At 44.6% G+C, this 19,845-nt stretch overlaps 1 protein-coding gene and 2 long non-coding RNA genes across 3 annotated transcripts in view; 1 reads left to right on the top strand and 2 right to left on the bottom strand.

The window, feature by feature from the left end:
• Positions 1–827: 827 nt before the first annotated feature.
• Positions 828–19,845, bottom strand: part of CR1 (complement C3b/C4b receptor 1 (Knops blood group)) — a 38,989-nt gene continuing 19,971 nt past the window's right edge. The window contains exons 35-57 of the mRNA XM_063177740.1: positions 19,585–19,776; positions 18,866–19,048; positions 18,460–18,651; positions 18,129–18,228; positions 17,515–17,600; positions 16,583–16,762; positions 16,130–16,177; positions 15,735–15,917; positions 15,254–15,436; positions 14,881–15,060; positions 11,644–11,868; positions 10,626–10,817; positions 10,316–10,412; positions 9,613–9,698; positions 9,025–9,231; positions 8,240–8,422; positions 7,574–7,762; positions 7,289–7,480; positions 6,940–7,131; positions 6,610–6,636; positions 5,960–6,026; positions 4,405–4,502; positions 828–2,652 (exon numbers count right to left, since the gene is read on the bottom strand). Of these exons, the coding sequence (XP_063033810.1) occupies positions 4,412–4,502; positions 5,960–6,026; positions 6,610–6,636; positions 6,940–7,131; positions 7,289–7,480; positions 7,574–7,762; positions 8,240–8,422; positions 9,025–9,231; positions 9,613–9,698; positions 10,316–10,412; positions 10,626–10,817; positions 11,644–11,868; positions 14,881–15,060; positions 15,254–15,436; positions 15,735–15,917; positions 16,130–16,177; positions 16,583–16,762; positions 17,515–17,600; positions 18,129–18,228; positions 18,460–18,651; positions 18,866–19,048; positions 19,585–19,776 (3,275 nt within the window). The 3' untranslated portion in view covers positions 828–2,652; positions 4,405–4,411. The remainder of the gene's footprint in view (positions 2,653–4,404; positions 4,503–5,959; positions 6,027–6,609; positions 6,637–6,939; positions 7,132–7,288; positions 7,481–7,573; positions 7,763–8,239; positions 8,423–9,024; positions 9,232–9,612; positions 9,699–10,315; positions 10,413–10,625; positions 10,818–11,643; positions 11,869–14,880; positions 15,061–15,253; positions 15,437–15,734; positions 15,918–16,129; positions 16,178–16,582; positions 16,763–17,514; positions 17,601–18,128; positions 18,229–18,459; positions 18,652–18,865; positions 19,049–19,584; positions 19,777–19,845) is intronic.
• LOC134430197 (uncharacterized) lies at positions 11,850–13,484 on the top strand. Its single transcript, XR_010030767.1, has 2 exons — positions 11,850–11,978; positions 13,086–13,484. It is a non-coding gene; the product is annotated as an uncharacterized LOC134430197 (long non-coding RNA).
• On the bottom strand, positions 13,107–14,469 carry LOC134430198 (uncharacterized). The gene is made up of 4 exons (XR_010030768.1): positions 14,446–14,469; positions 14,239–14,314; positions 13,900–13,951; positions 13,107–13,177 (listed from the first exon to the last, which is right to left on the bottom strand). It is a non-coding gene; the product is annotated as an uncharacterized LOC134430198 (long non-coding RNA).

The following is a 19,845-nucleotide window of genomic DNA, read 5'->3' as shown; positions in this document are numbered from 1 at the left end:
CTCCCTTTAATTATCAGTTCAGACTCCAAAGGAAATAATTCATGCAGCACTGAGTTTTAGAAAAACAGCACAGGACTTATGACAATTAGACCCAATTAATTTGTAGTGTTTAAGTCAGATTCACAGAAGCACAGAGCAGAATCCCAGAACGGTTTGGGTTGGAAAGGAGATAAAAGAATATCCCATTGCCAGAAACTTTGCTTATCCCCTCAATGCTCACTGCAATCCCAAACTCCACAGTGTAAAGTTGTGCAGTCTGGCATCATTTCCACACAACTCACTCTGAGTATCTCAACCACAAACTGCAATGAAATCCAACATATGAAGTTATTTTTTCTATTCCGCCCTCTGAAAGGCTTCAATCTATCAGCAGCTGACTCCACAGCAGTTCAGCACATTTCAAGTGTGAACCTCACACAATTCCTAAATCCACTCTCCTTCACAGGTCACCTAAACCCACCAGAGCCCTATTCTCTAAGGATTGCATTTGTCACACGCTGGACAAAAGGGCCAAAACACCCTCTGGGCTCTGCCTCAAGTGTTCCACCAGAACAGCCCCAATTTCCTCTTCTCCATCAACTTCTCACCAATTTTTTCAGGAGTAAAATTTTGGAGGTTCTGGGAAATTCTCTGCAATTCTAAAAGGAAACCACAAAAGGTGCTCAGCAAGTCAAACCCCATCCCCTACACTACCACTGAGTAATTCTGTGTACAAACTGCAAACTTCAATCTCAGCAGTTTCCACCTGATATTTGGGACATGAAAAATCATCTGGATAACGATGGCAGAAGAGCTGCTCAACACAATGATGAATGAAAGACAAACACTTACTGCTAAATAATTTAACATTTTTATTTGGAATATTACAAATTATGGCCAATCTTTACATCCAGAAAGAGCAAAAACACAGCCACTTTTTACAGTGATTTCACTTCCCAATCAAGAACATTCCAGTGTTATTTCAGCACATTGCAGATGCCACACAAAGCAAGCTGAGCTCCTGACCAGCACCACACTCAGCCCCAGTCACACATCCCAGTGTTTACAAACAACTCTCAAGCTGAGCTATCAGCCAGGCCACAAACAGCAAATCCTTCTGCAGAGCCAAAGCCCCTTTCTAACAACCACGGCCTATTATGAGCTCCAACAATGCAACTGCTGGGATTGTCCCAAAAAGCCCTATCAAGCCCCAAACAGTTCTGTGCCACTCCAACAATCTGTTGATGACAGGGAGAGCAGTGCCAAGCAGCCACAGACAAGCCAGAGCACTTCCAATGCTGCCTCAGGCATCTCAAGTGAGGCTATTTGGATTTTCTGTGAAAATCAGAAGCTGTCTGGATGCTGATAGTGAGATTCATGGAGCTAAAACCTGTTCTAGTTAAGATATGGGGTTTGCTGAGGAATTAGAAGTAGCAGTGACTCTAAACTAATGGCAAACACAGTGGTGGGGGCTCCTGGAGTGAGAATCTGGACTAAAGCATTTGCTGAACAAGCACCAAGCAGCAAACAAGAGACCACCACATCTACCAGCACTCACACAACTGAACTGGCCTGGCTTTCCTTTAACATGAAAAGCGAGTGACAGGGAAAAGCTTCTGCTTCTAAACAGGAATCTGATGCTAAATCCAGCTTTTCAGAGCTTGATTTAACATCCCAGTCTGCAGCCAGAGGTTAGAAATGTGAATATGTGACTTCAAGTAAAAAAGCAAGGGAGGTGGATCACACAGCACCTGTTTCTACCCCTGAAAGCAACAGAAGATCTCCAGACCTGACATCAAGGCTCATAAAATGGAGCACCCTAAGGAACTTCCACTGTGCTCATGACAGGACACAGCCACCACTGAGCTCTCAGCAGTTCCTTTGATTAGGGATCTCCTGTCAACAGGCAGGGGATGCCTTTGCTACAGAATCCTTCCATTTTCAGGCCCAACAAATCCACCGCAGTCTTTGGGAGATTAAAGCAAAGAATCAGAAATATATATATATAGCTTTTTTTCCTTCTCAAAAGCAAAGGAAAAGCTATAAAACTCTGATTTCAAGGCACATTCAATTCATTATATATACAGCAACCAACTTTGGCAGACAAAGAGGTAGAGTATATAAGATCTTAATTGTGATAGTTTCCAAAAGACATTGCCTTCAATGGCACCAGACTCTCCAGGGAACGAGCAACAAAGGAAACCCCAGGACCATTTACACCACCTCTGCTGCAAAGAGGGATGGGAAGGACAGCCAGGTTTGAGTGAGCAGAGCTCTACAGGACACAGGAGAATATTGGACATCTTCTGCAAGCCACGAGGTGGCACTGAAGGCAGCAGGGAGCAGCAGCTGGCACTGGGACATTGCAGCACTCCCACAGACCCTGGCATGCTACAGGTACTGCCTTTCCCCCAGCCGATGGGCACAGGAGGGCAGGGAGGGCAAAGCAGGCTCTGTGCTAGCTAGATGCACACACACTCCTTATCCTATCAAGCACCTCCTCCTGCAGTTCAGCAGCACAAGGGACTCGTGGGCAGCCCCTCAGTGCAAGGGAATCAATCCTTGTCCAGCTCTGCCAGGGACATCCCCCTGCCAGGTCCCTCCCACCCCAGCAAGGGCAGTCATGCTTTACACATCTTATATTCGGCAGAACTGGGAGTGCTGTCCCGTTTCCTACAAACAAAAAAACAAGTCAGATCAGAGGTTTTTACATTGCAAGAGGTTTTACATTTACACTGAAAGCACATCCTTAGTTTTGGCATTAAAGCTGCAGGTGAAGTCACAAACTGGGTCAGTCTTTAGCCTCTCTTTACCAACTGCTGGACTGAGGAGATTTTAGCTTCATTCAGCTCCTGAACTGTCAGCAATGACCCAGGGAGCAGCAGAGCCTTTGATCCAAAGGGATCACTCCCAGTGATGACTGGTATTACCAAAAACTAACACCAGAACAGTTACAGGATTCCCATAACTCCACCAGGTGCACCCTGGAATTCATTTTAATTACAGTGTGTTGCTTAGTATTTATTTTCTAACCAAAAATGAAATATTAGTTAGTGTGGATTTTGATTCTGCAGTCCACTAACAGCAACTTTACAATACTTAAATACACAAGAATTCAAATTCACAATGATATTCTTATATATGTCCCAAGTTCTTGAATAACTCCTGTTTTGCCAAACCTCAGTGCTATTGCTCCAAGGCTCTAAGGAGTTCCTTATTCCATAAGAAAACCTCCAGAATTCCCAGTGTTTTGACACACCAGACCAGTAATTTCTCTTATCATGTGTAAAGGTAAGATTGGAATGAAGAATTCTATCTCCTGATTAATTTTTTCTCTCCAAAAATCAACCCAGAAAACAGATCCTATCTTAATTAGAAACATCATTCTTCAGAGTGAAGATTATATTCCTTAACCTATACATTATTTTGGAATAAACTCCAAGCTTTATGTTAATATAAAAACTCACCAATAGTACTGAAAATTCACCTGTCCTTTACAAGTCAATAAAATCAAGACTATGCACATGAAAAGACTTTTGCATTAAGCTGGAATAAGAGAACCCATCACCTCCTCAGAATCTGTGCAAAGGAGAAAAGCAACAAAAAAAAGAAGATGCTGATTTAAAAAAATATTTGTAGTTCCAGCTCTGTTGAGATAGGAATGCCAAAATACTGGCAAGGAAAAGTCAAACTGAGCTGTCCTGTCTGCAAACTTCTCAGTTCAAACAAGGCTGGAAGAGATAGATTTTGGAAGAGCCCATTTGACCCTACACAAGTGCAGGAGGAACCCCAACATTCATCACATGCATCTCACTGGAGTGAGGTTAAAATACAGGAGAGGACATCAGCTTCAAAGCAACTGAATTTTGATTCTTTTCAGGGCTACAGAACTCTGGATTTGAAAAAGAAATCACCTTTTCATAGGAAGGTTTCAAAAGTTCCTTGTTAGACCCTTCATTAATCCTCTTCTAGAAAGCAAAAATGCAGATGAATCAGTAATTGTGAGATGTGATCTGGTTTTCTCTGAAGGGATGCACAACTACCTTTAGAGTTGCAGTGCCCAAAGGTGGTTCCAGCTTCTAATTACAGGGAATTAAACTATTAGCTAGGAAAAGTAACTCACCACTGGGATGGGTGCAGACATTCTTCTGAGTATTGTAGGCAATATGCTACTCATTCTTCAAACACAACACCAAGAAATGTGATTTAAATCATAGGAAGCTTTTAGTGACACTGCTAAATGATAAATCTCTATATTATATCCTGTTCTCCCCAAATGAATGAAAAGTTAAGAGATTCTTTCCTACAGGAAGCCAAGGCTCCCAGCTAGATGGATTCCACACTCCTGAAATTCCAAGCAAAGCACAATAAAAAAAGACACTTAATCTGCATTGCAAAAAGTCCAAATGAAGTGGAAAGTTATACCTTTTCATTAATTCATTTGTGCAGTTTCTTCCATCTCAGCTGGGACATTAGTTTTTAAAATACAAATTTCCTTGCAACTCTCATCAACTGTGTACGAGCTGAACAGCAGAAAGGGAGAAAGGTCTAATTGAATGTCCCACCCAAGGGCATTTCACACACAAGAAACAGAGGCCAAGGAAAGATCTGCTGCCATTTGGAGGCTACAAACTGCAAGGATCAGGGCTGGAAGCACAACAACAAAGGCTCGGCTGCATCAGGAACTCGGAACACTAAACAGGGAGATGGAGGCTTTCATAAAAGGAGATTACATCAGGGTTTTCAGACAAGAAAGAGCTTTAGCAGTCAGATGTTCAGAGAGGAAGATGAAGGGAAGCACTAGGCACAATAAGGCTTTTCATGCTGTCAGATACTCAGGAATGTCACAGAGTTTAATTTTTGATGATGCTGCTTTAGATCCCTCCTGCTTTCTATGCCCTGAGAAGTCTCCCCACGGGTGAAGGCAGCAAGTGCTGCCCTGAACTCCAAGAGCTCTTCTGGCCCATCCAGGCTGCAGAATACCCAAGTACTGAACAAAAGCAGTGGCTCAAAAGCACCAAATTGCTCAGAGCACACTCTGGCCCTTGGATTGATACTCCACTGCTCATTTTAAGGCTAAAACCTCACTGGATATAAACCCCCTCCAGGGCTCTCCAAGTCCTCTGTGTGGACTTCATTACAAATATGAACCACAGGAATATTCCCTCTGGTTTGCTTCATTTAAAGCATCCCTCCCTTTGTGTCATGTACTCCAGATAAATCCCAACAGATTCTGGAAAAAGACAACACTGATGAGATGCTCATCCTGACATTCCATGTGTACCACCTAACCTGCTCTGGACTGTCAGTGTTTTGCATTTTACAAAATATTTTCCTGACAAAAAGTTTTTTTCCAGAAGATAAAATCAGACATCACAGCAAAAAGCAATGCACAAAGAGGAATTTAAATCTCCTGTCTCTCCATGAAAAACCACACATAAACCCCAGTTGTTTCGAAGATAAACTTTAAAACACCCTACATGTCTCATCAAAAACAGAACACTAATTGCTTGTGCACAAATCTAGCATTTTACACTTGATTTTGCAAGTCTTTAACATAGGGACACCAACATTAGGGCTGAAGGAGGAGAATAAAAACCTGAAAACCTTCTGGCAGCACAAGCCCATAGAACCAAGACTCCCCCTGGCTTTAGGAGATAAACTGATATGTTTGAAGCAGATGGACAAAATACTTTCCTTGGCAAGTGGACACTGCCAAACACAGGCTTGAGAACAGGGCTTTTCCTTCCTTGAAATTAGTGCAAGTGTTAATTAGCAGCTTAGCTGAACAGCAGATCCAAAACCAAAGACAAATTCATGGTTAGGCTTTAGCTCCCATCAGCTGCTGGGAGGAGCTCACACAAAAATCAGACATTTGAAAAAGAAAGGGCACACAAAGCTCAAGAAACTTAAACATCAGCACAGCTTTGGCTCAGTCATTTGGAAACTTGCAGGATTAATAAAAAGGAAGTTTACTCACCCATTCTGTGAGAAGAATTTCTTGTAGATCCAGAAGGCTGCCAGGAGCACCACAACTACCACAATCACTTTAGGAAGAAGTAAAAAAAAAGCACCTTAGAGTGCTTGTTTTCATCTACAGGTCTATCCCACCTCTACCCCCTTAAAAAAACCCCACAGCCCAACTTATTTATGGAATGAGCCATGTAAATGAAATATTTGATTCTTCAAGATAGCTCAGCTCAGAACCAGTGACCACCAAGACCCCACCAGCTCAGAAACTAAAACAGGAATGACAAAACCCCAGTGTTACTTCTTACAGGTTTGTACAAATCTGGATAACAAAGGCAAGGACAGAGGATGGACTGAACATTTCTGTTCACTGGCAGAGTTATTTACTCACACCTCCAGTAAACCCAAGCTCTGACATTTATCCAAGTGGCCACGTTGTTGCAAGCTGCCTTTGAAATGTGAGCTCACCACATGAGAAAATACACATTTCACACTAAATTAAACTGTAATAGCTAAGCAATCTTTTTTTGAATCATGCAGCTTTAACCAGAACTCCAAAATCACCCTATTGCAGTCCCAGGTGATTGGAATCAAAAATGGGCTTTCATATAAAAAATATAATTTGTATTGTATTTTTTTAAGGTTTTAGAAAATACTCACCACAGATGATGGCTATAATATATCCACCTGAAAACAGAAGGAATCAGTATCACAAGAGGAACACAGATGCTTCTTGCTCAAATATTATTATAAAAATATTCACAGAGCTATTTCAAGTCAAGTACTTCTATCAACACAATCTTTGAGGCAGACTAATTTAAATAATAATATTTAACTTAGAATATGATTATTTTAATTAATTTTAACAAACCCAATTTTTCCCATTAAAATAAAGAAGGAAGCTGCATTAAATCATTTCTCCTGAATACAAAAGGACTGTTTTCTGAGCTGTGTTTTCATCCTAGTGGAGATTTTGCAGCCCATACTTACTGAGCTGGCAGGTTGGCACAGCTGGCACCCACTGGTTGTTCCCAATGTACTGAATCCGAGCCTGCCCATTCAAGGTGTACCCCGGGTAACAGTCAAAGGTAATGAAATCCCCCACAGAGTAGGAAGGTTTTTGTCCATCTATCACCCTCCCATTACTTATGACTGGTGTGGAACCAGAACCTTCAGACTCACCTGGAAAGAAAAGGGGGGAAAAAATAATAATAAATGTGTTTCTACATCAGAGATAAAAATCTTGTCAGTCTGCTCCCGATTTTAGCAATTTTACTCGCAGGCACAGTGCTCCTTTTGCACAGGCAGGTTTGTCTGGGATCAGGACCCCCATACTTACTGAGCTGGCAGGTTGGCACAGCTGGCACCCACTGGTTGTTCCCAATGTACTGAATCCGAGCCTCGCCATGCAAGGTGTACCCCGGGTAACATTCAATGGTAATGAAATCCCCCACAGAGTAGGAAGGTTTTTGTCCTTCTATCACTCTCCCATGACTTATGACTGGTGTGGAACCAGAACCTTCAGACTCACCTGGAAAGAAAAGGGGGGAGAAAAAAAAATGTATTACTAGATCAGATATTTAAAACTTGTCAGTCTGCTCCTGATTTTAGCAATTTTACTCACAGGAACAGTGCTGTAAAGCACCCCAGGAACTCTGTTCTTGACAGGTCACTGTCATCTCTGCAGAGCCATCAGGGAAGGAGCAGCCAGCATTGCACCTGATCTGCACAGCCTCTCCTTTTGCATAGGCACCTTTGGCTGGAATCAGGGCCCCATTGGGGATCTTCGGAGCAAGACACATCTCTGGAGTAACTAATACAGGAATTTAAAACAAGTTCAGTGAGAATAAAGTTTATTTCACAACTCAGTAACTCATTCCACAAACACAAGTTGCCTTCATGTAAGAAAAATAGCTCAGCACATATCCGAAGTTTAGCTTTACCCCAATTTTAAGTACAAATATTCCCCTTAGAAAACTTAAACATCACTGTAGACATTCATTAGGGTAATACAATCCTATGACATGGCAGCTCAGAAATCCTTACTGGTTCATTATTTCTCTGAGCTCTAAAATAATTTCTAGAATGTAGGAGCTGAAGAACTGCATAAAAAAACACACACACAAAGATTTCCACTACTCCAGAAGGATACTACAGCTTTCCTCACTGTGCATACTCCTAATTCCCTCTATCAAATATTTTCTCCTGCCTTCACCCATGACATCACTACAACACCAGGATGCTCTATTTTAGCTAACAAAAGAAAAGGGAATATTACAGAAAGTCTTACTTTTCTCACAGGTTGGTTGTGGAGGAACCCAGATGTTATCTGCTTCACAGGTAATTACCTGTGCTCCAACCATGAAATAGCCTTGATTACACTCAAACACAACTGAGTCCTTGTATCTGTAGGGAAGTCCAAATCCAGACATTTTTCTCCCATTTTCAACTCTGGGGTCTTCACATTTGACCACTGAAAGAGGTGAAACATTTGTTAACACAAACATGCATTAATAAATGAAAACAAAGGTTGGACACATTTGTTAACACAAACATTTGTTACCAATGAAAACAAAGCTTGGAAACATCTGTTAACACAAACATTGCACCAAGCACAACATCCTTTTCCCTACGTGCCAATTTCCACAAGTTGTTTTGGAGAAGCTTTGTAGAAACATTGATTCCTGCACTTCCATAGTGGCTGTTTTTAGGAACAGGATTCTTCCTTAGCTTTTTACAAGTCCTATCCAGCCCCCACATCCTTGCCCTTGACACAATTTTTCTGCAGGATTTGTGGTCTCCCAGTTCCCTCACTTTGGCCTTGCCACTTCTACCAACAAGACACTCAATTTTTTGAGGTATTTTTCAAGCTTTAACTTAAATTTTAGCAATATTCTATTCATAACCCATCCATATCCACCATGATGATGTAATCTCACTGGAACTGTACCAAACTTTGTACCACAGCATTTGTTCCTTCTTTCCTAGAGGCAAAGTCCATTCTCCCCACCCCACTTCCAAGGAAAGGGCCAGACACTGTAAAAAAATAAAAATAAAAATAAAAATTCCAACAACCTCGACATTCCGGAGGTGGCCCACTCCAAACTCCATTTGAGTGTGCATCAGATGTGCAGTAAATGGTGTCTGAGCCGATGAGGGAGAAGGGATCACTGCCCTCGGGGACATCCAGGCACCTGTAGGTCACTGAGCTCTGGTACACGTAGCTGCCTCTCTCCTCGTACTCCCCGTTGGCTATTCTGGGAGGTGGCTCACAAGGAATTACTGGAAATAAAGCACAAAAATTGCTCAGATTGGTTTTGCTGGGTTAGATGGTTCACCTCAAAGAGCAAACCTTGGGTTTTCAGTCATTTCACTGAAAATCTGACACAGCCACTCAAAGTCAAGCTACAGAACCTCAGCTTCAACAAGAGGTTGATTTTAATATGAGATAATAATATGAGATAATATGATTTTAATAGGAGATAATTACCACCAAAACTGACATTTTTCAGTGGTCAATCATCAGGCATAACCCAAGTAGTTAAGGAAAAAGTCATCCCTGCTTTCCCATCATTTTTTATACTGGAAAGTTGGTGGCACAGCTGTTTGTAAGTGAACTACCCCATCAGAACAGAAAATCAAACACAGCAGTAATTTACTTACTTTCACAGTAAGGCAGAGCTCCACTCCAGTCAACACCTCCATTCTTGATATCACAGGAAATCTCTTCCTTACCTATTAATCTGTATCTAGACAGGTAAAAATTTTGAAGAAGTGAAATTTAAATTTCTCATTTCCCCAACAAGCACCAAAAAATTGGTTTTTATCAATAATTCTGTTCTGTGATTACAGGGACATAACACAACAAGGTTTTGTTGTAATGAGAACAGAATCTTGCTTATTTTGCTGACAGTCTCACTTTGAAAACAAAACAGAAACAAAAGAGAAATCACTAAGGAACTGTGGAAGTCTTACAATTTTTAGAAATATCCTCTAATATTAAAGTCCTAAAATTACTGATACTCAAGGAAAAGATAAAAAAAAACCTCCTTAGTGTTGTTGACTTAATTATTCAATAATGAAGGATGATGAATATATATCTACCCCCTCTGCCACAGGAGCATTAGAAGTCACCAGAGGTAACACTGCAGTTCTGCAGAATCTCACTAAAAAACTTAGGGTTGATGCAAAGAGTAATTAAACCACGGAATCAAATTAAATTTTGCTGTAATTTCATTTGCTACAGGTAGAATTCAGACTTCAGGTCAGAACTGGAACAGAAAATTTGGGTTTATTTCAAATCTGGTGTAAACATAAAAAAAAAAAAGACCAAAAAAAGAATCATAAACTTCACCAAAACACTTACCCTTCATTACAACGAAATGTCAATTTTGAACCAAATGTAAGATCTCTTGCATCAAAATAACCATTTTCCAAGGGTCCTGGGTATTTACATTTTCTTGCTGGGGGAAGGGGTGGGGGGGGGAAGAAAAAGAAAATAAAAAATTCTACATTTTTGTAGTTACATACAAAGACAAAATCTTTAGCACTTATTGCTCTTACCCACACCAGCGTTTTCCAAGCTTCATTTAAAATATGGCAAAACCCTAATTCCCACTTGAAAAGCCACTGAAACTGGTAAATATCAATAGGAAAAAAGGGGTACAAAAACTTACCTGTACAGAAAACGCTTGTTTGTGACCACTGCAAGTTATTACCACATGTCCAGGTCAGCGACTTCCCCGGGACCCTAATGTATCCTGGCCGGCAGGTGAAGGAGATTTTGGTCCCAGGTGGAAAATCTTGGAGGTCCCTGGAGCTCTCGTCGAGCTCTGCATTCTGCTGCCGATCTGGCTTGGGACACGAGCCTGGGAGAGGAGGGAAAAAACAACACATCACCTTAGCGACAAGAAGAGAAACACACCGAGGAGTAACAGCACAGGAGACAGAATCATTCGAGAGCTCTTAAGGATATATGTAAGTCGTTCCCAATTTTTTAATTTAGGTTTTAACTGCGTGCAGCGTCCTATACGTGTATAGGGTTACTCATTGTTTCAAGTTCTTTAGTCATTCTACCCGGACAATGCACTTCCTTCCAGATCCTGTTTTCAGATTTTTGCCTGTTTGCCTTTATTTTGTAGTTAAACACACGACTTCACTCACTGTACACCCATTTCGTTTGCAGCATGAAAAACAAACAAGCCAGCCCCACTCACGGAGCTCATTGTCCCTTCGTAGGGAAAAGGAAAGCGGGTGTAAGGGACAGAAAGCCGAGTTTAGAACCCGCTCCAAGGGCAGGCTGGAGGGAGGCTCAGCGGCAGGTGTCCCTGCCCAGGGCACGGTGGAACGGGACGCGCTTGGAGGTCTCCCCGCACCCGAACAATGCCACAATTCCCTCGATTCAAACCCGCCCTTAGAGCCATTCCCTTCCTTCCTGCCAGCCTCGCCCCCCGGCAGGCCCTGAGGGCACCCTCGGCACCGCGGGGACCGGAGCGGGAGCAGGGCACGGGCACCATCGCGATCCCAAACCCGACCCCAATCCCCCATCCCCATCCTGATCCCAACCCCGTTCCCGATCCCTCCACCCAGCCGCGGCCCGCCGCGGGCTCCGCGCCGCGCCCGCCGCTCCGAGCGCCCCTTCCCCACCGGCACCGCCCGCTCGGGGCAGCAAAGAGCGAGCGGCCGCTGTCTCACCCTGAGCCCGGGCTCCGCCGAGCTGCCACAGCACCAGCACGGACAGCAGCAGCAGCAGCGCTGGCAGCACCGAGAGCCGCCCCATGCCCGCAGCGGGGCCGCGGCCGCGGCCGCTCCGCTCCCTCCCGGCGCCGCCGGAGACGCAGCGCGGGGGCGGGTGCGCATGCGCGGCCCGCCCCGCCCTCAGCGCGGCGCCGCCATGGCCGGGCCCGCCCGCCGGGGCCCCTCACGCCGGGGCTGCTCCGCCGGGACCGCTCGGGCCGCTGGTCGGTCCGGGGATTATCAGCGATCCCGGACCGAGCTCGCCGTGCCGGTGTCACACACAGGACTGCAGGGTAGGACGGATTCCAGGCACCGCCCCTGTGTTGTCATGAGTTAATTGCCACGCTAATGACGCAGTCCCGGCTCGGTTCAACGCATGCTCGGGAAGGCTCTGGTTGAACCGAAAGTGTTATTTTTAGCAGGGTAATAATCGCTGATCAGCTGAAGAATACATCGGCCTTGAGTGTTTTGCCGAATGTACACATCAGCATCTTCATTTACTTCATTCTTAAAGATAGTTCATTCGGGGATGCCCTTGACTAAGGGATGCTCCTGCCTGCTCCTATTTTATTGAATAGGATTGAAAGTATACAAAGATCTTCCATCAAAGATCTTCCCTGACTTAAAGCAGTCTTGGAATATGTGGACATATTGCACATTTTACAACACCCTCAGTGTATTATAGCCCTGGGTGCGAGGAGATCGAATCCTTTCCTAGGCAGCTCAAGGAAAGAGGGAAAGAAATGAAAGTGTGTTTGGGTGCCACATTGGAACACCAACAGTGATAAATTAAAAATAACAGCCAGCTCAGGATGGACACCCCTGTGCAGCGCTGCTCGCCTTTGGAAGTTAAATTTGAAGTTAAATCCCATGTGCGGTGAAGCAGCATTAAAATAGAACAGCCCAAAAATGTTAAAAAAAAAAAAAAAAAAAAAAAAAAAAAAAAAAAACAAAGCAGAAAAGACTTAAAGTTCTAGGTAGGCATAAAAGAAGACACAGAATTTTCATCATCAGCTTTTATTAGGTTAAGCATTGGTAGAGGAACACTGCACATAAGCATTGCTGGAAGGAAATAAACATGTAAATACAGCTGTAATTAAGACATTAATTAACATGGTTTCTCCCACATTTGTTCAGGTATGTTTTGGTGGGCACAGGGGGACAGGGAATGGGGGTTATGGCCAGTGCATTATTGATTGTTTCTTCCTACAATGGTTTGTGATTATCCAGTTTTTTGGGGACAAAGGAGATTATTCTGCATCAGGAGCAGTGAACAGAATTCCCTGCCAGGGAGCACCTGCACTCTGTGCAGTCTGAGCCTCATTAGATCCTTACAGTAAGTGCAGAGAGCGGAACAGCATTGAAGATTTACAGTAAAATGTCCTTTTTTTCTGCCACAGAATTCCAGTCTCCACGTGAACGGCGCTTCCTCGCTGCAGGGAACAAGCCGGGTGCCTGGTCAGCAGCAGCAGGGATGAGATCTCTTTCCAGCCTAGGAAAGAGATGATATCCTGGTGTTCAAATCAGGATTTCCTGGCTTTGTGCTGGTGTGTAGAGATTGCATCGCCACCCGGAGAGAGAGGAGGGAATTTCTGGGAAATGCATTGTTTCAAAGAAATCACACAAAATTGATGTTGTTTGCATGTCCCACTTTGTAGGTGAAGTGCTGATAAACAGTGAAAATTCACTGCTGGCTGCAATAGAGCCACCATAGAAAATAGATTCACTTGTAAGTAAAAACACCATTTTAGTAAGTAATAAAATAAAATAAAATAAAATAAAATAAAATAAAATAAAATCCCCAGGAACCAAGTTCAGTGTCCTTTTCTGACTCTGCTACTCCTGAGGCGGTTTTGCAGCTTTTTCATAATCTGTACGAATTAAAAGCGGCTTTAAGTCAGAAGCAAGGACTGGTCTGGGAGTCTGACCTGTGCACACCAACTATGCAGACTGTGGAAAAGGAAAGACACACTTTGAGGGTGGTGTCAGAAAGAAAAATAGGATGTTTTAAAACCCAAATATGTTTAAAACGTCTTCTATTCAGCAAAAGAAAATATTCTATCAGAAGACAAAAAGGAAAGAGGTTTCTAGTTGAATTATTGTATTAGGAAAATAGTCATTCAAAGAGACAATGCAGTCAGCAATATAAGTAAATGACAGTATAGTTATTGCAGCTCTAACTGATATTTTGTGCTGAGGAATATAAATCCATACCTCCTATGGCAGACACGAGCCTTTGTGATCAGTGTCTGGGTTCAGGGGGGTTCTGTAATTATAGTTTTCATACGTATGATAATAGCTACGTGAAAAAGAAGAAAACAATGAATTGCCTTGTAAAAGAACACTTGGTTCGGTTTCCTTTAAGAAAGAGAGGCTTGAAATGAAATGACATAACCACACCATGAGTTCCAGGTTGTGTCATTTGCAACCTGAGCTGAAGATACAAAATTACAAGGCCCGGACACACTGAGGCAAATATTTCAAGTGTATCAAGCCTATAAAGTTTGGGACTTGGCACCAAGGGACAGGAACAAAGAGCCAGAGCTGCCTTACCCTTCCTTCTGCTTGGAAATGATTTTCCAGACAACACCTGCCCCCAGGAGCAGCAGAACTGCTGCAGCTGCCACTCCTGAGGGAGAAGAATGCAGGTTATTCTCACTGTGTAAACTACACAAAATGCACAATAGGGTATATCTGCCAAGTAAGCAGAGGGAGGCTGTGCCACTGAGCTGGGGACAAAAATGTTTGTAAGCTGCTTACCTAGGCCTACTGACCCGGGCTTGGGGGATGCTGGAGGGAAGGGAAAAAAAGAAAATCAGCAAACTGTTCAACCAAAATACAGCGTTTCTCAGCTGTCCTTAACACCAATAAACCTTTTCGAATCACAGGATGGTTTGTGTTGAAGGGACTTAAAGCTCATCCAGTTGCACCCCCCTGCCATGGGCAGGACACCTTCCACTGTCCCAGGCTGCTCCAAACCCCAATGTCCAACCTGGCCCGGGGCATTTCCAGGGAACCAGGGGCAGCCCCAGCTTCCCCATGCCAGTGTCTCACTGCTAACACCCACAACACCAGATTTCCAAAAACCACACCCCTGTATACTTCCTTATTTTAAAAATACAGCCAGATATTTGCATGTTTAAAATGCATTTTCATGCTTGTGTTTGATCTTTGCTTTGTTTACGTTCCACTCACTCAGTTTACAGGCTGGCACGGGAGGGTCCCAGCTGAAATCCTCCTGGCACTGGGTGTGACTGATGCCTTCCAGCACGTAACCATCGTCACATTCAAGAGTGATGTTAGTGCCAGAGCGATAAGTACTTCCTTTAATGGCTTTTTTAACACCTTGGACATCCGGGAATTCACATCTGATCTCTGAAATTGGAAGCAGTAGAAAGAGGACATTTAGAGGCAACAGAAAATATGAGAAACACAACTGTGGGTTATTTAGGACATTGCTCTTGAGTTCCTCCTGGGTGTAGCCAGGAATTAATTCTCATTCCGCAGATCTGGGGAAGTGCCCCGGTCGCAGGTGGAATCCCAAATTCCAGAGGAAGCACAGACTCGCCTTTGCACTGCGGGAGGGGCTGGCTCCAGGCCCCGGAGCCCGTGCAGCTGATGAAAGCGTTCCCGAGCAGAGAGTAACCGGGATCGCAGCTGTAGGACACGGCGGCTCCCCGGGGAAAGGTGGCAGAGGCGTTCCCTTGCAGCCTCCCGTTGGTGATGCTCGGAGGCTGCGGACACTTCACGGCTGGAAAGCCAGGGAGAGACAATCAGCAGGATGCTGAAGGGGGGCCAGGGAGTGGCTGAGGCACTGACCCTCTGCAGCCTCGCCTGCTCCCTTTGAATTTCTTCCCCCGCACTCAGCCTGGACCCCTGTAACTCCAGCAGGCTTTGGAAAGGCTAAAAATTGTGCTTATCACGCATTCTGTACTCAGCCTGTGCTTATCACGCATTCTGTACTCAGATTTAGACCTTCTACAGACCTTCCCCTAAAGCAAAACTTGTTAAATGTCCTTTGTTCTTTACTCTCTGCAGCCAAAACACACCTTGACAGACGGGAGGAGGATGGCTCCAGGCTCCAGACGCTGTGCAATAAATGGATGCTGTCCCCAGGAGGGAGAAGCCAGGCTCACAGATGTAGTTTACAGATGTTCCCACAGTAAAAACTGCTTTTGCTGGGCCATGGAAAGATCCGTGGGTGATATTTGCAGGCTTGGAGCAGTGCAGCACTGAGAACAGAGTGGAGATCAAAGCAGAGCTCAGAGAAACAAGAGGGAAAACTTCAGAGCAGCTGGGGAAGGCTGAACTCTCCCTCCCACAGCACTGACCCCAACAGCCCTGCCCAACCCTCTGCAAAGTTCCCTCAAAAAAGCAGGACAGGTTGGGAGGAGGAGTTAGTGATTAGTAAATCAAATCTTGCCTCTTCAGGTAAGAGACCTACCTGGCTTTGTTGTGGGGTCAGGGTGGTGATAACGTTCTGACACTCCATCTAAATGCAGCATTAAGAGTTTAAAAACATGGTTGAGCAAATAAAATGTACACATTTACCTTCATTTCCCATCATCCTGGTGTTACATTTCCAGGAAAAAATTCACAGCTCTCTGATAGTCAGTGTCCTGCAGCTACCAAATTCCTCATTTCCAGGGAATTAAGAGAATGTGGATTATGGATTGCAACAAGCAGTGTGAGAACGTGCAAGTCATGTCAGTACTTACAGCATTACCCAAGCCCTGGCTCATCTCCTGTGTGTGAAGAGAGGCAGAAATGAAAGGAAAAATTTCTGGGTTCTCCTTAAAGCAGTTGGAGCAAACAGGAAAAATAAAACCAGCTTTGGGTTCGGTGAGTGAAACCATGAGGAATGTGCAATCCCAACAAGGCCAAGAGCGATTCTTACCCTGCTCACAGACAGGCACAGGTGGGTGCCACCTCCTGTCCCCTTGGCACTGGGACGTGGGGTGGCCTCGCAGGGTGAAGCCTCTGTGGCACTTGAAGGTGACAGAGTCCCCGAAGGTGTAGCGGGGCCTGGGGACAGCCACACTCCCATTCTGGACCCGTGGGGCTGGGCACACCACCCCTGGAAGAGAAACTCCTGTTTAGGGGTACAAAGCCATGTGAGTGCTGAATAAACACATCCAAAACCCATTCTCAGTGTGCTCAGAGCAGTCTCACAGGTAGGACTTAAAGACTCAGACATAAATAATTCCAGGAACTGAGGGGAGGAGTTTTAGTTCTTTGAGGTACCCTAAGGGAACCACAGTATTATATATTTATTTATATAAACATAGATGGTGTGAATATATTCTAATAAATACATGAAATGGAGTGGAAATCTGGCAGTACTCATGAATGCTTTACTATCAGTCATTCTCATGAATGCTTTACTATCCCAACCTCAAAAAGCAATTCCACCTGAAAAAAAAAAGACTAATTGCAATGATCAACCCCTGCAAAACATCCTTGTACTTCAGATAACAGTAGAGGGTTTGGAAAATTCCATTTCAGTGGTACTCAAAATGTCACTCTTCTACATAACACTTTTTTTAACTTGATTTGTTATTTATTGTTGTGAAACAAAAGGGACAAGTCCCTGCAGGCATCTCACAACTCTTCCGTCTGAATTGCTGTGACAGATCAAAGCTTACAACTGGAAGATTTTCAGAAGAAACCAAATATACAAGCATAAAAACACCCTAAAAACTTATCCCAGAGGAATATTATCCTTTAATAGTCTTATTCATTTAATTCTATTTATTTAAAGGAAACGCTTTTTAATTTTAAGGACTTAATATGGCGATTCTGGTCCCAATGTAGTGCTGACCTACTTACTTTTACAGATAGGAGGCAGACCAGTCCAGGCAACATCTCGTCCCAAAATCTCACATCTCCTGTGGGACTCTCCAACCAGTCTGTACCTGGAGGCGCAGAGAGAGAAATATCAGCTCAGACCAAGTCCCTCAGCTTGGATTCTTCCCTCCCCAGAGGTTTCCTTCTGCAGCCTCCTGATTGCAGCTGATCACCAAGGTCTCTCTGCTGGTTTGACACGTGGGAATGGGGGACACCAAGTTGCTTCTTCCCAGATCCAAGGGGAGCAACACTGACCCCAAAACCTCTGGGTTAGATTGGTCAGGTGATAAATCAGGACCCGACTGATTTCCAAAGGGCTGGAGCCTCCTTGCAGCACGGCCTTGCTCCCACTCTCAGCTCCTGCTCGAGGCCATCTGAGAAGGAAAACTGAAACTGGCTTGCAAATTAATCTGCTGAGCACAGGAGGGAAAAATGAGACAATTCTCCCTTTCTGGAGCAGGCAACTATGGCAGAATTAGAACCAAAATTCCAATTCAGGTCTGCTGTGGGAGAGCAGCTGTGCAGAGGAGTGGGCTCTGATCCTTTACCCACCACCAAACTCAGACAGGAGGCAGCAAAGGCAGCGTGGGACTCACCCTTCATCACACGTGTGGCTCACGGTTGACCCAAAAAGCAGATCTGTCAGAACAACAACTCTGCCATTCCTGGGGGGTTCTGGGTATCTACATTGCTTCCCTGGGAAAGAACAAGGCTTTGTTTAAACGCCTCTCTTGAGCTTGTGCTACACGCTATGAGAAGGTACCTTAAGGCTCTGTCCAAGCTCTGCCACCAACAAAGATGTGATTTCAAAAAGGCCCAAAGCGGCCCAGACCATGTGACTAGTAAAGCCATGTACCAATCTTTCCTTCAAAAACCCACAGAATAGACAATTTCCAATAACAACACCAAATGGATGGAGCTATTCACTTTTACAGAACTCTAGGGCTTCAGACCACGTGTGGTTTTGGAGGCAAGTCAGAGTTTGGGGCACTCCGGGGCGTCTCGAGTGTCCCGGCCGGCAGCTGTAGCTCACAGTGTCCCCAACAGCAAATTCCTGCTGATTTCTGTATTGCCTGGCTAGCTCAGCAAAGGTCAGGTTTGGAGGCGCACCACAGCCACCTATCAGGGGAGAAAACATGGGGAGAAACGGAGATGTCAGCTACAAAAATTGTTTTAAAATGTATTTTGAGTACGTACAGCTTAAAATCATTGTGCAAAATGGGTAAAAAAAGGGGAGAGTCAAGGATTCAGAATTTTGGGAAGGGCAAGGATGAATCCTACAGGTATAAACCCCCAGGCTATCCACAGCTCCAAGCCCAGAGCCACAGTGTACCTGCACACTGAGGGAGAGGGAGGCTCCAGTTGCCAGAGTTGGTGCAGTGGATGGATGCCTCTCCCCGGAGGCTGTAGCCAGGGTCACAGCTGTAGTTCACAACCATCCCAGCGGGAAAAACCTCCAAATCCTGGCTGTCGTGGGTTCCTTTGGTAATACTGGGAGGTGAAGGGCATTGCAGCACTAGAGAGGACAAAGCCAAACTGAGAAAAGGGCAGGGCCATGACCCTGGAACAGGTGGGGAAGTTGGGGTGTTCAGCTTGAAGAGAAGGCTCTAGGGAGACTTCAGAGCCTCTTGCAGAGCCTAAAGGGGCTCCAAGAGAGCTGGAGAGGGACTGGGGACAAGGGATGGAGGGACAGGAATGGCATCCCACTGCCAAAAGTCAGGGTTGGGTGGGATATTGTGAAGGAATTCCTCTCTGTCAGGGTAGGCAGATCCTGGCACAGGGTGCCCAGAGCAGCTGAGGCTGCCCCATCCCTGGAAATGTCCAAGGCCAGGCTGGACAGGGCTTAGAGCAAGCTGGGACAGTGGAAGGTGTCCCTGCTCATGGCAGGGGTTGAGATGAACTGATTTTAAGCTTCTTTAACTCAGTGTCATAGGAGAAGAATCACTATTTTCAGGAGTCTGCCCAAGCCCTCCAAAGGAGGGAGTGGTGAAGGAGAAATTACAAGGCTTCAGCACATAATTTAAACCAATTGGAAGCAGCTGCAAAACTTACTTTTGCAAAACTCCTGGGCTTCAGACCACGTTAGATTTTCAAGACATGTGATAGTTGGTGATATCTGTGGCTGTTCCACGTGTCCAGGCCGACAAGTGTAGTTCACAGTCATCCCAACAGGAAACTCAGTCTGATTTTCATATTCCTTGCTTAGCTCAGCAAATAGCAACAGTGTTGGTGTGCCACAACCGGCTGCCAAGAAACGAAACGGGCATGAGAAATATGTCCTTGGCTGTGAAATGCAGCTAAATAGAAACAGTG

The sequence above is a fragment of the Melospiza melodia genome, chromosome 28 (assembly GCF_035770615.1).
Source record: "Melospiza melodia melodia isolate bMelMel2 chromosome 28, bMelMel2.pri, whole genome shotgun sequence".
In the NCBI taxonomy this organism is placed as follows: domain Eukaryota; kingdom Metazoa; phylum Chordata; class Aves; order Passeriformes; family Passerellidae; genus Melospiza; species Melospiza melodia.
The sequence above is the reverse complement of the archived record's forward strand: the minus strand, read 5'-3'. Positions and strand labels throughout refer to the sequence as shown.